This window comes from Silene latifolia, chromosome 3 (genome assembly GCF_048544455.1).
Source record: "Silene latifolia isolate original U9 population chromosome 3, ASM4854445v1, whole genome shotgun sequence".
Classification (NCBI taxonomy): domain Eukaryota; kingdom Viridiplantae; phylum Streptophyta; class Magnoliopsida; order Caryophyllales; family Caryophyllaceae; genus Silene; species Silene latifolia.
The window spans coordinates 9864947-9878547 of NC_133528.1; the positions used below are offsets into that span (position 1 = coordinate 9864947).

General features: G+C 35.1%; 2 protein-coding genes across 4 annotated transcripts; both read left to right on the top strand.

Moving 5' to 3' along the window:
- The first annotated feature begins 2593 nt into the window (after window positions 1–2593).
- On the top strand, window positions 2594–6293 carry LOC141645895 (putative pectinesterase 52). Its single transcript, XM_074454058.1, has 5 exons — window positions 2594–2934; window positions 3795–3954; window positions 4783–5001; window positions 5154–5380; window positions 5977–6293. The coding sequence occupies exons 1-5, from the start codon at window positions 2696–2698 to the stop codon at window positions 6131–6133; spliced, it is 1002 nt and encodes a 333-aa protein (XP_074310159.1). The 5' UTR covers window positions 2594–2695; the 3' UTR covers window positions 6134–6293.
- A 1188-nt stretch (window positions 6294–7481) lies between these two features.
- Window positions 7482–13205, top strand: LOC141647140 (uncharacterized). 3 transcript variants are annotated; one of them, XM_074455196.1, is made up of 12 exons: window positions 7482–7609; window positions 8160–8258; window positions 9095–9154; window positions 9248–9372; window positions 9538–9659; window positions 9739–9821; window positions 10679–10822; window positions 11075–11194; window positions 11381–11563; window positions 11658–11752; window positions 11849–11946; window positions 12647–13205. In XM_074455196.1, exons 1-12 carry the CDS (start codon window positions 7568–7570, stop codon window positions 12760–12762), a joined length of 1287 nt encoding a protein of 428 aa, XP_074311297.1. In that variant the 5' UTR covers window positions 7482–7567; the 3' UTR covers window positions 12763–13205. The 3 variants fall into 3 exon arrangements, with proteins under 3 accessions (XP_074311297.1, XP_074311298.1, XP_074311300.1); XM_074455197.1 differs by having other exon boundaries at window positions 11384–11563; XM_074455199.1 differs by lacking the exons at window positions 7482–7609; window positions 8160–8258 and adding an exon at window positions 8538–8564.
- Window positions 13206–13601: the final 396 nt, after the last annotated feature.

The window sequence follows — 13601 nt, forward strand, 5'->3', positions numbered from 1 at the left end:
TTGTTATTAAATAGTTACTCGGAATTAGACAAGTTACTCGGTTGTTATTAATTAGTTACTCGGAATTAGACAAGTTAATCGGTTTTTATTACTCAGTTTTTATTAGACAAATAATTATATTGTAGCATTTGGATTTAATATTTCAAAATAAAACCTTCAATTAATTATAACCGTTAGATCAAAATATAGCCGTTGGAATAATGATAACCGTTGGATCGAATATAGCCGTTGGATCGAATATAACCGTTGGATCGAATATAGCCGTTGGATTAATTATAACCGTTAGATCAAAATATAGCCGTTGCACCTAATTCTTATATATACTCTCCTAATTGTTGAACAAAATCAATCTCACAATATCCTTCTTCCAATTAATCCTCAATATCATACAATTACCTAAAAAAATAAAAATACTCTTACAATGTCCGACTCTACAAATAACAATATTGTTGATCAAAATAGGCTTTCCGATGAAGAATGGGAAGCCGAAGCCGATGAGCGATCTGAGTCTATACAAAACCTTATAACCCAACGTATTTATGAATACGTCAATAGAAGAGTACGTCAACCAACTCCTTCCGCAAGACGTCCTCGGAGAAACATCGAGAGGAATCGCGAAGAAGGTCACAACCAGTTGTACAACGACTACTTTATGAACCCGGTCTATCCACCCGAGCTATTTCGCCGCAGATTTCGCATGCGCAAGCATGTATTCATGCGATTAGTTGATGCTCTATCATCCAGTGATCGTGTTTTCCAACAAAGACAAGGTGGTAATGGGAGGCCTAGTTTCTCACCATTTACGTAAATGCACTACCGCTATAAGAGTTCTAGCATATGGTACGTCAACTGATTCATTAGATGAATATTTGCGTATGAGCGATACAGCTATAAGAGATTCTCTCAAGTCGTTCGTAGAAGGTGTGATACTCAACTTTGGGAACGAGTATCTACGTAGACCCAATCCTGACGACTTAACTAGATTACTCCATATGGGCCAGGTACGTGGATTTCCTGGTATGTTGGGTAGCATTGATAGCATGCATTGGGAATGGAAAAACTATCCAACAGCATTAGCAGGACAATATGGTGGGAGAAGCGGGAAGCCAACAATTGTTTTGGAAGCTGTCGCATCGTGTGATTTATGGATATGACATGCTTTCTTCGGTACACCAGGTTCGCTCAATGATATTAACGTTCTTCAACGTTCTCCATTATTTAATGAATTGTTAGAAGAATCTGCGCCAGCTGTTAATTTCACGGTTAATGGTACGGAGTATAATATGGGATATTATCTTGCTGATGGTATATATCCGGGTTGGGCAACATTTGTTAAATCAATTAATGCTCCTCAAATTCAAAAGCATCGGTTATTTGCAGCTCGACAAGAGAGTTGTCGAAAAGATGTGGAGCGTGCTTTCGGTGTCCTACAAGCTCGATTTGCGTTTATCAAACGCCCTTGTCTTCTTTGGGATCCAGTTATGATGGGGAAGGTTCTCATGGCTTGTATTATTATGCATAATATGATAGTTGAAGATGAACGAGAAACTTATCTTAACTATGAAAGCATCATCGAAGAATATAAGGAAGATAATCCGAGTTCAGCTACTGATGACCAGTATGAATATCATCGTCGTAGAAGGTCGACGCAAGAACGATTCGTAGAAATTCATGGCGAGATTCGTGATCATGCCACTCATAACGCTTTGAAAAATGATCTTATTGAGCATATTTGGGAAAACTTTCGTAACTAGAATTTGCTTTTAATGCATTTTATAATTTCGTAGTATTTAATGTTTTTTTTTTAATTATGTATGCGGTATTTTATATGTTGAATCATGTTTTTCAATTTTTTTTTTAATTGTTAATGAGATTGTCTAATCACTTTTCAGAATTATAATGTTATTTAATTATTATTATTTTTTTCGTAAAGTGTTAGGATAAATAATGTGGAAAATGATATTCACAATAATAGATAAATAATATATTTATAAATAATAGATAAATAATATATTTATAAAATGTTAGGATAAATAATTGTAAAAGTAAGAGAGAGAAAAGTGGGGTAGAGAATGTGGAAAATGATTGGGAATGTTGTAAAGTGGATAATGATTGGGTTGATGACCTAGGTCGCGACCTTCTGCTTGGGAGGGTGAAAATGGGTCAAGGTTAATAATGTGGGATTAAGAGTAAAATCGGGTCGTGACCTAGTTAGCGTGACCTTTGCTTGGGGATGGTCTAATTAGTGAGAATATGTTGATATATTATTTTCCAAATATGGTATTTATATTTATATATAAAAATCTTACCAAAACTTATCATATTTTTGTCTTTTAGAATTAGACCTAGGCAACTAGAATCCCACGGATATTTTCAAATCAAGGTCAAGTACTATGGTAGTAGTATACATGGAAGAATATCTTAATCAAATCAATTTTGTTAGATTACAAACCATTTAAAACACAATATATCCCCTTTTACTCTACTTCATCATACACTAATAATAATCCTCCTATAAACATTGATTAAGATTATTAATTATACAATCAAAAATCTACCATATTACTATCAACAAATTACTATAAATATATCGTAAACATTTGACTTATCATGAGACGGTCCTATATAAAATTACTCGAAAGTAAACCTAGAATTCAGTGATAATTCCCATACAAAACCCCTTTTTGATTGAGACATGCAAGGTCTCCGACCATTGTACTATTTCTTGACTCTTCAACTTCTATGCGTTATTATATGTAACGCATCATGTGTTACAAACTCAAAATACGGGTCAAAAATTGCGAATACGATCCCGACAATTACGGTTTCTCTGTCGGGTCGTGCTAATTTCACCAAAATTCAACAGGCGGTTGATTCTATACCATCTGGTAACAATCGATGGATACGGATTTCCGTCAATCCTGGTACATATAGGTAATTTTACGTCCCCATTTACTACACTCTTATAGTCTTATTACGTAGTACGGAGTATTTGTTTTTGTATAATGTTTTGAGTTCGATACGAAGTTTGAAAATTGTTTGAATTTTTAGTTCAATTCGTGTTGCTTTTGGGTTTGTTGTTGATTTATCGGGTTTCATTTTCTTTATATATTAGACGAATTTCGCATAATTTGAAAATTAAAGGGTAAAGAATCAAATAACCAATGAACTAGAATACTTAAAAGTTAGGGTTTTAGGACTTCTAGAACCTTTTCTAGAAATGTTTTTTTTTTAATGTTTTTATCGACTTGTTAGATTATTTATTTATTCACATAATTTGAAAAGTAGAAAATCACTAAAAGTTAGGATTTTAGCGAAGATAGATGGTAACATTAATAGGTAAAATTTTTTGAGTTCGATTTTTTTTTATAGAAAAAATCACTGCCTGTTATATTTTTAAAAAACAACATTTTTGTATGTTGGCAGAGGCGAACCTAGAAATAAAATTTTAGGGTAGCGAATTTTCCTAATATTGTTTTATTATTAAGGTCTATATATAAGAATTTTGAGTAGCAAAAATTGATAATTTTAAAATTTTAACCATTTTCTTGAAATTTGGGGTAGCAAGTAGTCGAGTACTACCCTTTACTACTAGTTAGGTTCCCCGGTTGTTGGTGTTTATTAGGGGATGTGGAATATCATAAATAATAAATCAAAATTTGATTTGATTTTTAATAATCGTGATAAGTTGAATAAACATGATAGCCCTAATTTTTTGCACAAATTCTCATTAATAACGCGTTACAAGTAACTTTCCGTCACAAATAATAATAACTGAATTTTTTTTTTGACAGGGAGCAAGTGCATATACCATATGATAAACAATGCGTAGTGCTAGAAGGGGCGGGTTCTAAAGTCACGAAGATTGTGTTTGATGGTCATGCTGCAACTGATTCCAGCTCTACTTTTATTTCTTCTGCAGATAACGTTGTGGCCAAAAACATTGGCTTCATGGTAAGCTTCATGGTTTTACTAAAATATATTATGTGCGACCGTTGTATGATATGATAGATAAAAAAAAAGCCAATTTATGATAAATAACGACAATTTGTCACTTTTTATAATAATAAAACATGGTAATATTTTACCGTAAAATGGTCAGTTTTTATGTGGTCACCTTCATAATTTCATATTATAATTTGGGTTGTTTAGGATATATTTCAAGCTATTGTTACAAATCTGATGTGTTGCAATCTATCCACCATATAATAAAGTATATAATCTATTTTCTTTTATATAACTAATAACTTTCAAAATTTGATACTACATTGAGTTGTTCTCCCTTAAAACATTTTGTTTCTGGATAAGACGAGATTTTGAGACTATTTTTGGCTAAATATGACCACTTTGAAAAACAGCTTACCATAAGCTCTAAGTCTCTAACAGTAGCTAGATAATTGTGGTTACATTTGATAAAAAAAAAAAAGGGTCACAAAATTTCGTCTTTTTGGTAAGACGGAAATAATTTTTCTGAAACAAGAATTTGTGTAGTCCATTACATGTATAGTTCAACTAGTTTACTTAGCCGGTAATGTTATGAGGAGCGATACTCATGAGTCATTATTGTTTTAGTATAAAATTGATCAAAAGGTCACGAGTTCGAATTCCATACCAACAATTTTAAAGTGGAATATTAGCCCGTGGTATGAAGAGTGTGAGGGGACGTGTCCAACATCAACTTAAACTTTTGGCTGAGATGATTTCTTAACAATTATGTCTACCCTGAATTCGATTCTCGACTTCTCGATCGTCTAAATCATCTTTTGTTTAATGAGGGAACAGAATTCATACAATAACCCTGGATCAGGACCAGTGCCTGTAGGTGTAGTGAAGCAAGCAGTGGCAGCAAGTGTATACGGAGATAAATCTGCATTCTATAATTGTGAGTTTATAGGATATCAAGATACTTTATGGGATGTTTCAGGACGTCATTTCTACAAGTCTTGTTACATTGAAGGTGCTATTGACTTTATTTGGGGCAATGGTCGATCATTTTATGAGGTAATTCTTCCCGCTATTCTTTCCTGGGACGATAAATGATTTTGTGACATCTTATACAAGAAATTATTACGTTAGAACCAGATTTCTCATTATAAAATAATTTCGTTAATTTTTCGCACCCCGTTTACTGAATCCTGAAATCGTCTCTGCAGGATTGTAATATAAAGGTTATTGGAGACGGGTTTATTACAGCACAAGAACGAGCTTCACCAAATGAACAAAGTGGATTCGTGTTCGAAAAGGGGTCTGTTTTTGGGAATGGACATGCGTTTTTAGGAAGGGCATTAAGTGGATACTCTACAGTTATATTTAAATACACAGATTTCTCAAGTGTTGTTGACCCACTTGGTTGGGACGCACGAGGTCGTGCTGGACATGAGTAAGTATCTTTTAAGTAGAGCTGTTTATGGGTTGTCCCGTTCATTAAACCCTGCCTATTTCGTCCGCTAAAAAAGTGGGTACGGACAAGGTATTTTTAGAAAAACACAAAGGCTGAGCCCACTAACCCTTCCTGAACCTGCTAACCCGCTTGTCCGTGGGCCACAAAATAAACGTTAGTCAAATCTATGTCCGACCCAAGCCCGCATTTGAACACATCTATTTTTAAGATAAAAAATGGTTTTTATACGATAAAAAGTAACCCTTCATAGATTATTTTTATCATACTCCCTCCAATTCACAATAAAACTCCCTATTTCCTTTTTCGGTTATTCACAATAACTTCCCTATTTCCTTTTTTGGTAAGTGTTTGTGTGGTCTAAATTTAATTGTATGGTGGGGTAGTGTATTTGTGTGGTCTAAATTTAATTATATTGTGGGGTAGTGTATTTCCTTAATTTTTGTGCTAAAATGAAATGGGAGATTTATTGTGAATTGGAGGGAGTATAATCATTGTCATTCTTATTCCATTCTTTTGTCATATGTATTTCAAGATCTTATGTTGCTGATGACCATGTTTATAAATGTTATTTGTAGGGGCGATTTAACATTTGTAGAGATCAAGTGCACAGGGGTAGGTGCTAACAAGTCTAAGCGTGTTCCTTGGGAGAAGACTCTCGACCAACAATCAGAATTGAAGTTCACAAGACATGTTTTTGTCGATGAAGACAATTGGATTAATCAACAACCATGAGAAACAATGTCCAATAGATGTTACATTATTTTACTAACAATCCAAATAGGTAGATTCTGAAGTGAAAAAAGCTCTTATAAACTGAAAGGTTGAGATATACCATAGCAAATTTTTCATGCAAGTTTTGCTAGTCTTGGTTTCGTAGTACTTATTTCAAAAAAAAAAAATACTCATATATATTAGAGAAATCGGAAGGAAAAAAAAAATGAAGGAAGTAGTAGTTTAGAATGTTGTTTTGCCATGTTTGGTATGCGGTCTTCAATTTTCATTTTCATTTTCGACCTTAATTTTCTAAACGGTTTCTTTTTAGTCAGAGTCAACTATCAAGAAACAATTAATAATTATTAATAAGAGAAAAAATAAATACAGATACTTTGAGTTAGGTTAAACCATGATTATCAGGATTGAGATCCTACTTTGGTTCGAAATTTGAGTGATAGAATTAAATTATGGGATCACATAAAGGGTTGTGATGGGTAATGTTAAAAGTCTATTTAATTAAGTTAAAGTCTCTATAACAATATCAATATACAACTTTACTTAAAAAAATAATCATATCGATATACGACTTATAAATCTTTAATTAAGAGTTATAAGTACACTATAAGAAAGAACCACACACCGTTACGACAAAAATAAGCCTTCTACGTTCCCAAACGATCTCACCATCGATCATATATGATCCTATATATGATCTTATACAATCCTACCCAATTCCGAACGATTCTATACGTTTCTAGTGCTAAAACAATTCTACAACGATTTGAATCAGTTTCCACATTGTATCATCCTATGATCTAATCCGGATCGCGATTTTAACTACTATAACAGTATGGTGCTCTCCGCAGAACATTAGTCCCACAGTTGCTCATGGCTACTAGGCTAAGCTAAGTACTAACCCAACAAGAATACGATTCTACGATTCAGATCGCGATTTTACCTACCGTAACGCTCTTTTCAGAACATTAGTCCCACAATTGCCCCTTGCTACTAGGTTGTGCTAAGTACTAACCCTACAATCACAACTTCTCATTTAAGATAGATAATATCCGTCTTAAGCTTAAAAACAAGTCAAATGGTTACCATTTTTATAGATAAGACAAACTCAAAATGACTAGATATTAATAAAAGACTTGTCTTTATGTTTATGTATGTAAGTGGTATATGTATTTGATTCATTTTAAATTTTAATCAAGAAATACTCATTGCCCAACAATAATGAGTCCGGCCCAACAAATGGGAGCCATAATCCATACAAATATACAATTGACACTGCCCAACAATAATGAGTCTGGCCCAACAAATTGGGGCCATAATCCATACAAATATACAATTTGACACAAAATAAAGTCACATTTTCTTCTTCGGTCTTCTACTCTTCTCCCTCAAATTCAAGAACCATCATAAAACATTAAAACCCCTCAAGTACCAAAAATGTCCAAAGTTCCTGACAAACAAAGCCGTGATCAACCTCTGGTAATATACTAATATTATTCTATTCCGTTTTTACTCCCTCCGTCTCGTTCATTTGTTTAGCTTCGATTAAAATATTTACAGTAAAGAATAAAAAGGTAAACAAATGAGCGGGACAGAGTTCTTCAATTTGTTGGTAGTATAGTGCAACATTTAAATACTTCTCGTGAAGAATAGAAAAGGTAAACAAATGATGGAGACGGGGATAACTTCTTATGTTCAATTTATTGGTAGTATATAGTTATCTTTATATTAGTCCCTCCGCCGTGTTAGGTTTGATTTAAATACTTCTCGCAAAGAATAAAAAAGGTAAACAAATGATGGGGACGGAGAGAATAGCTTTTTAGGTTCAATTTAGAGTTACCCAGTTCTTCAATTTATTGGTAGTATAATTCAATATCTATACACTGCTGCCTCGTTTTGTTTTGTTTACCTTTGATTAAAATATTTATTTGCGAAGCAATCAAATAATTGGGAGGGAGGGAGGGAGTATTTTTTTTTTGTTTAATTTATTCATTTTGTTGGGTCTATGGCGTCCATGCAATGTTCGCAGGATTTCGAAGGGTTCCTAACTGATTTGCAAAATTGGGATAGTTCTCTCAAGGACAAGGGTCAAGTTTCGAAACCCCAGGTTATTGGCAAGGGCAAGTCGGTAATTTCACTTTTCGCCTTTATTGGTGTCGCTTGCTGCTTGATTTTGATATAAGTTGATTTTTGCTCGTGCACAAAAAAGTAAGAAGTGATTAGCTAGTTATGTACCTAATACTGTTTATTAAACTGATTATGTGAACAGCTAATTCAGTTTAGTAGTTGCGGAGGAGGGTTTTGGAATGTTATTGTTTTGAATTGCGAATTCATCTTTAAAATCGTCTCACAATTTTAGAAACTAGCATTGGAATGTTTAGAGTAGCATACCTTAATTGTGAAGGTTGTGTGCTTTAATTCTTCTCTGAGTTAGGTAAATTATGTTTTTAGATATACTTCCTCATTTTCGACCATTGTGTCTGGTTGGTGGCTATGTTGCTCTAACCCTATTGGGGGTGGATGTCCAAGTGTGGGTCTCAGGGGTTTTAACTTGGCTTGAAGTGTAATGTTCAAGTTTCACACCCGTGAATCCGTGACTGTGTGTTGGTCAGCGGTACACGAGGTAATATAAAGAGTAGGAGTAACATAGGCTGGGGGAATATCATTTACCATCATAGCACCTGAGTGTTGACTCTCAGGTCTTGAGCGATGAGTATAATACTATAAAATCAGTGATCTCCTATGTACTTCGCCGTTATGAGTTCTATGGTATTGCTATGATCCAATGTGATGTTGGATAAGAATTATTCCGATCTTATTGGTTGCTTCATGAAACCATGTCAAAAGTTAATTCGGTGAACGAGAATAATCAGCTTGTTAGGAATAGTGTATCCAATTCTATGGATAATATCATTATGTTTATATATGTATTGCTCTTCTATTGATTATGGTCCGCTGTTCCAGATTTCAAGCGCCTTCATGACTGAAGATAGCACTGTGGATGCTGTGACAGAGAAGGATCTGGTAATACCTTACTCTATTCATCGCCGCATCTCTTTATTTGCTACCGTATGCGATTTACTAATTACTAAACGCATGCTTATCGTTTTTTCACAGGGTAACGAATACTATAAGCAAAAGAAGTTTAATGATGCTATTGACTGCTATTCTAGAAGCATTGCTTTGTCACCTACAGCTGTGGCCTATGCAAATAGGGCTATGGCTTATCTTAAAATTAAAAGGCAAGTCAAACTGTCATTCCCAATTCTGTCAATATTTTTAGCTTTATGTGGGTCTTTAGATGCTTCAGATATAGTCTCTACACAAGTTGGTTCCGAAAGCTAGTATGCCTAAGTGTCGTTGTAGATGTTTAGTAACCTTGAAATAGCATTCTGTGGGTTATTCAGATTCCAAGAGGCTGAGGATGACTGCACTGAGGCCTTAAACTTAGATGACCGCTATATTAAAGCATATTCTCGCCGCGCTACAGCCAGAAAGGAGCTTAGGAAACTCAGAGATTCCTTAGAAGGTATGGCAAATTCATGGAACTACGGAGTATGTGATTCTGCATATGTGGTAACTGGTAAATTAACAATAAGTTTGTGTAGATGTTGAGTTTGCGCTGAGATTAGAGCCACAAAATGAAGATCTGAAGAAACAACGAGCTGAGGTGAAGTCCTTGCTAGAGAAGGTAAAATTTCTATTACATTTGATAGTTTTTTCGCGTTGCTTTTGAAGAATATCTGGAAGATTAAATTTGAAACTCTCTACCATAATTTTTCGTTTGCGCTTTCCAGCTAGCGTTGGTTGAGGACCTTCAGTTTATGTGTTCGTTTAGTTCTCAAAACAAAAGGCCTTGTACTGTGTACTCTATGTTTATTACACTGCTGTGCCTATGTCCTGCAAAGATCACATAATGATCTAAGCCCTTATCCATTGTCTAAAAATTAATCTTTCTCTTAATTCTCTCTATTCTATCAGTTGGAGTGTTTGATAAGACAATGGATAAAATTTAATCCGAACACTTGTGCAATCTTTGTACATCTAAAATTTGCATACCTCTGTCATGTCGTTTTTTGTTCTTCTTTTGAAAACGTACAAAGATTGCATAAGTGTTCGGATTACATTTGTTGGATTTGAAGTCGATCCTGGATTCAATAGATTGAGCTTTCAAAGGCCTGTTATCAGTTAGATTTTTGATAACTTGATGTCCCGCTCGGTTGAAATACCCTATCTGGATTCCCTCTTTTTGTCTCTGTCGCAAAGGTCACCTATGATTGCATCAACAATTGACATTTTTTTTTGATCTTTTGAACCAATTTGTGCTTCTTGGGGGAGGTTATACTCTATCACTTATTTGGTATTGTCGTTTGCTTGCTTCCTTCACTCCATTCTTGAAGTAAGAAATTAATTGAAATTAGAAAAATGAAGACTATACGTGTGGTTTGTGCTTGTTTCTGCTGCATACATTATGTACCAGCATCATTCATTTTATGGTGATTTTTGTATGAAGAGTCTTCTTATGATCCACTGTAATTCCTCTGTTAGGCAATTCTTGCAAAAGCAGCCGGAAGTGCTAAAAGACCACCACAAGTTGTGAAAGAAGTTGAACAAGAAAAGGACAAACATTCGTCTACTGTACCTGCTGTAAGTAAGAAAGCTGGAGTAGATGTACTTTCAAGTACTAAACAGGTAAGGGGTGACACAATTTTAATCGAAGTTTGTGTTGCACTAGTTTGTATAGTGTGCTATCACCGTATCACGTAATGGAAGTTTTATGTGGTATAGAGACAAAATAGTCTGTATGTTTTTTATTTTTTTTTCTTTATTTTGTAGCCCTATTACGTACAAGATAAGTGTTGTTTTGGCAGTTTTTTTTTCTACACATTTTTTTTTATCAGTAGATGGATGGACAATGAATAGGTATAGATGGACTATGAACAGGTATCGTCGAAGGAATCTTTTATGTTTGGCGACACGACGACTAAAAACACGACATTGGAAAACAAAACCAGACAACAAATAAATGGCTTGGATAAAGCTGCACCAAACAGCTCATATGTGGTAAGTTTTTTTATTTAGCTTCAGGGCATAAGTGGTATTAAATCTCAGTTCGAATTTTGATATCATAAACTCATAATCGCTCACGGGTGCCTCATGGCTGTTGTTTCGCTACAAATGAGGCCTTATCCTCGGCTAGTAGGTTGTTTGTGTATGTTGGATGATAAGCTTTTGCTCTTGATGAAATAGCAGAAAAATAACAAGGCTTGCAAGGAATTTGATATGTCAGTACAGGAGCTTGCTTCTCGGGCAGCATCGCGAGCGAGGGCAGAAGCTGCTAAAAACATAGTCACCCCAAAGACAGCTTATCAGTTTGAGGTCTCTTGGAGAGGGTTTTCTGGAGATCGTTCTCTACAATCCCGTCTTTTGAAGGTTTGCTGCTGTCTGATTTTCACCTAGCCTTATTCGTCTCTTTCCCTACGCGGTTAAGCTGATGTTATAATCCTCCGGTATTTTGTATTCCTAGGTAACCCCACCTGATGCACTACCAGACATTTTTAAAAATGCACTGACGTCTCCATTATTGGTTGATATGATCAAGTGTCTCTCTTCACTTTTTACGTAAGTAGAACCATTCTTGTGTTTTCTGATATGAAGTATGAACTGTGAAGCATGATTGCTAGTTAGTTTACATACTTTGCTTTATCTTTGTGATAGGGATGACACAGAGCTCGTTGTAAAGTATCTCGAGAAACTAACCAAAGTACCAAGATTTGACATGATCATCATGTGTCTTCCTTCTGCAGACAAGGCTGGTATGTAGCACTATCTGAAATAGACTATTGATTCTTGCCTATTGCTAAAATCCACTGCAATGAGCTACTCCTATAAGGGCTCTTCAATTTCTCGTGATGCTTGGTGTATTTCATGGTTATGAATATCAGCTTGACATATTGATATTCGATTATTCGCACATGCAGTCGCACACCACAATCCCAATGACTGGTTATCGGACTGACCTCACCATATGTCAGTGGCCTACAAAGCATCTAATGATTGGTTATCTGGACTTTGTAAAGTGAAATTTTGAGATTTTCACCACATTAAAAACAATAAGTAGACTACACAACCAGTTGTATTGGTTGTACAGATTAGAACCTGAGCTTTATAATGCATTGCTTGAGCTTAGACTTACAAATTACGAGCTCATTAAATAATATATATAAACTCAATTAAATTTTAATTTTTGACATCAAAAAATTGAAATTAAAATAAATAATTATAAAAACTCGAAAAATATGTACATAAGCTCATTTAGATTTGTTATGGTTGTACAATACTCTTGTACCACCAGTAGTAATTGTGCATTAAAAATGAGGGTACATGGCAACACCTGATATATTTAGGCACTTTCGTCCCACTCCCTACTTGGTCGATACTTGATTTTTCTCCTCATTAGGTGGATGTAAGTGGATAACACAGAAGGCTCACTAGTTTTCTTCATTTCTCCAACAGATGTTCACAGGATATGGAATGAGGTATTCCTAAGCAAGGCTACTCCTATTGAATTCGCGGAATTACTAAGTGAACTCCACCGCAAGTATTGCCCTCAATTGATGAATAGTTACTGAACATGCCGCTGTTAACAGCTGTTGGAGCCTGGCACTATTTTTTTGCACATCATACTTTCAAAACAGGAGTCAGGGACCATCTTTGCCAGCTTAACCCGACTTCAGCTTAGTATAAACTATTCAGTCTATTCTCCCTGTATCTTCCTTGCTGCCTTTTTCATGAATGCTAGCTACACCATGGTATCAAAATGTTCGTCGCCACTGAATTATCAAGGCTTTGTAGGTTACGACAACATCATTTTGAGTCAATATTGGCGACATTCTAGCTCAACAACTCAGATCAGACTGAGATGCTTAATCCTGCATATGAGATTGGTCGGAGACACTGAGATACCAAATGAACATAACTTAGAAATCTTGATATGCACATTATTTTCTGAAATAGACAGTTAGATGTAGAATTGTACATTTCTGTTTGTTGTTATTGAGCATCGCGTTCTTGGTAAGATCCAATCCTCTTAACAATACTGCAGCTGCTCGCTTTTGTTCAAAGGGCAAATGATCGACGCTAGGGACTCTTCGCAGAGGCATATGTCCCTGGACCCATGGTACTTTTTTTTTTTAAGAGCGCCTCAATTTTTTGACGTTAACAGGTTTCGTACTCTAAGTAATGACTCGTAAATACTATGTACTTCTATAGCCTTCGCTTTAAACAAGCTGATGTTTAATGAGACTGTTGGAGTTCAACATGAATCGGAGTAACCAAGTTCTGTCGTACACCGCTTCTCCCACTTTTTTTTATGGCATTATTTTTATTTTCTAAATAGAAAGATTCAAAATTAAGACATCATAAAACTGCAATCATAACTGGTCCAAAGATGCCTATTATTAGCATGATG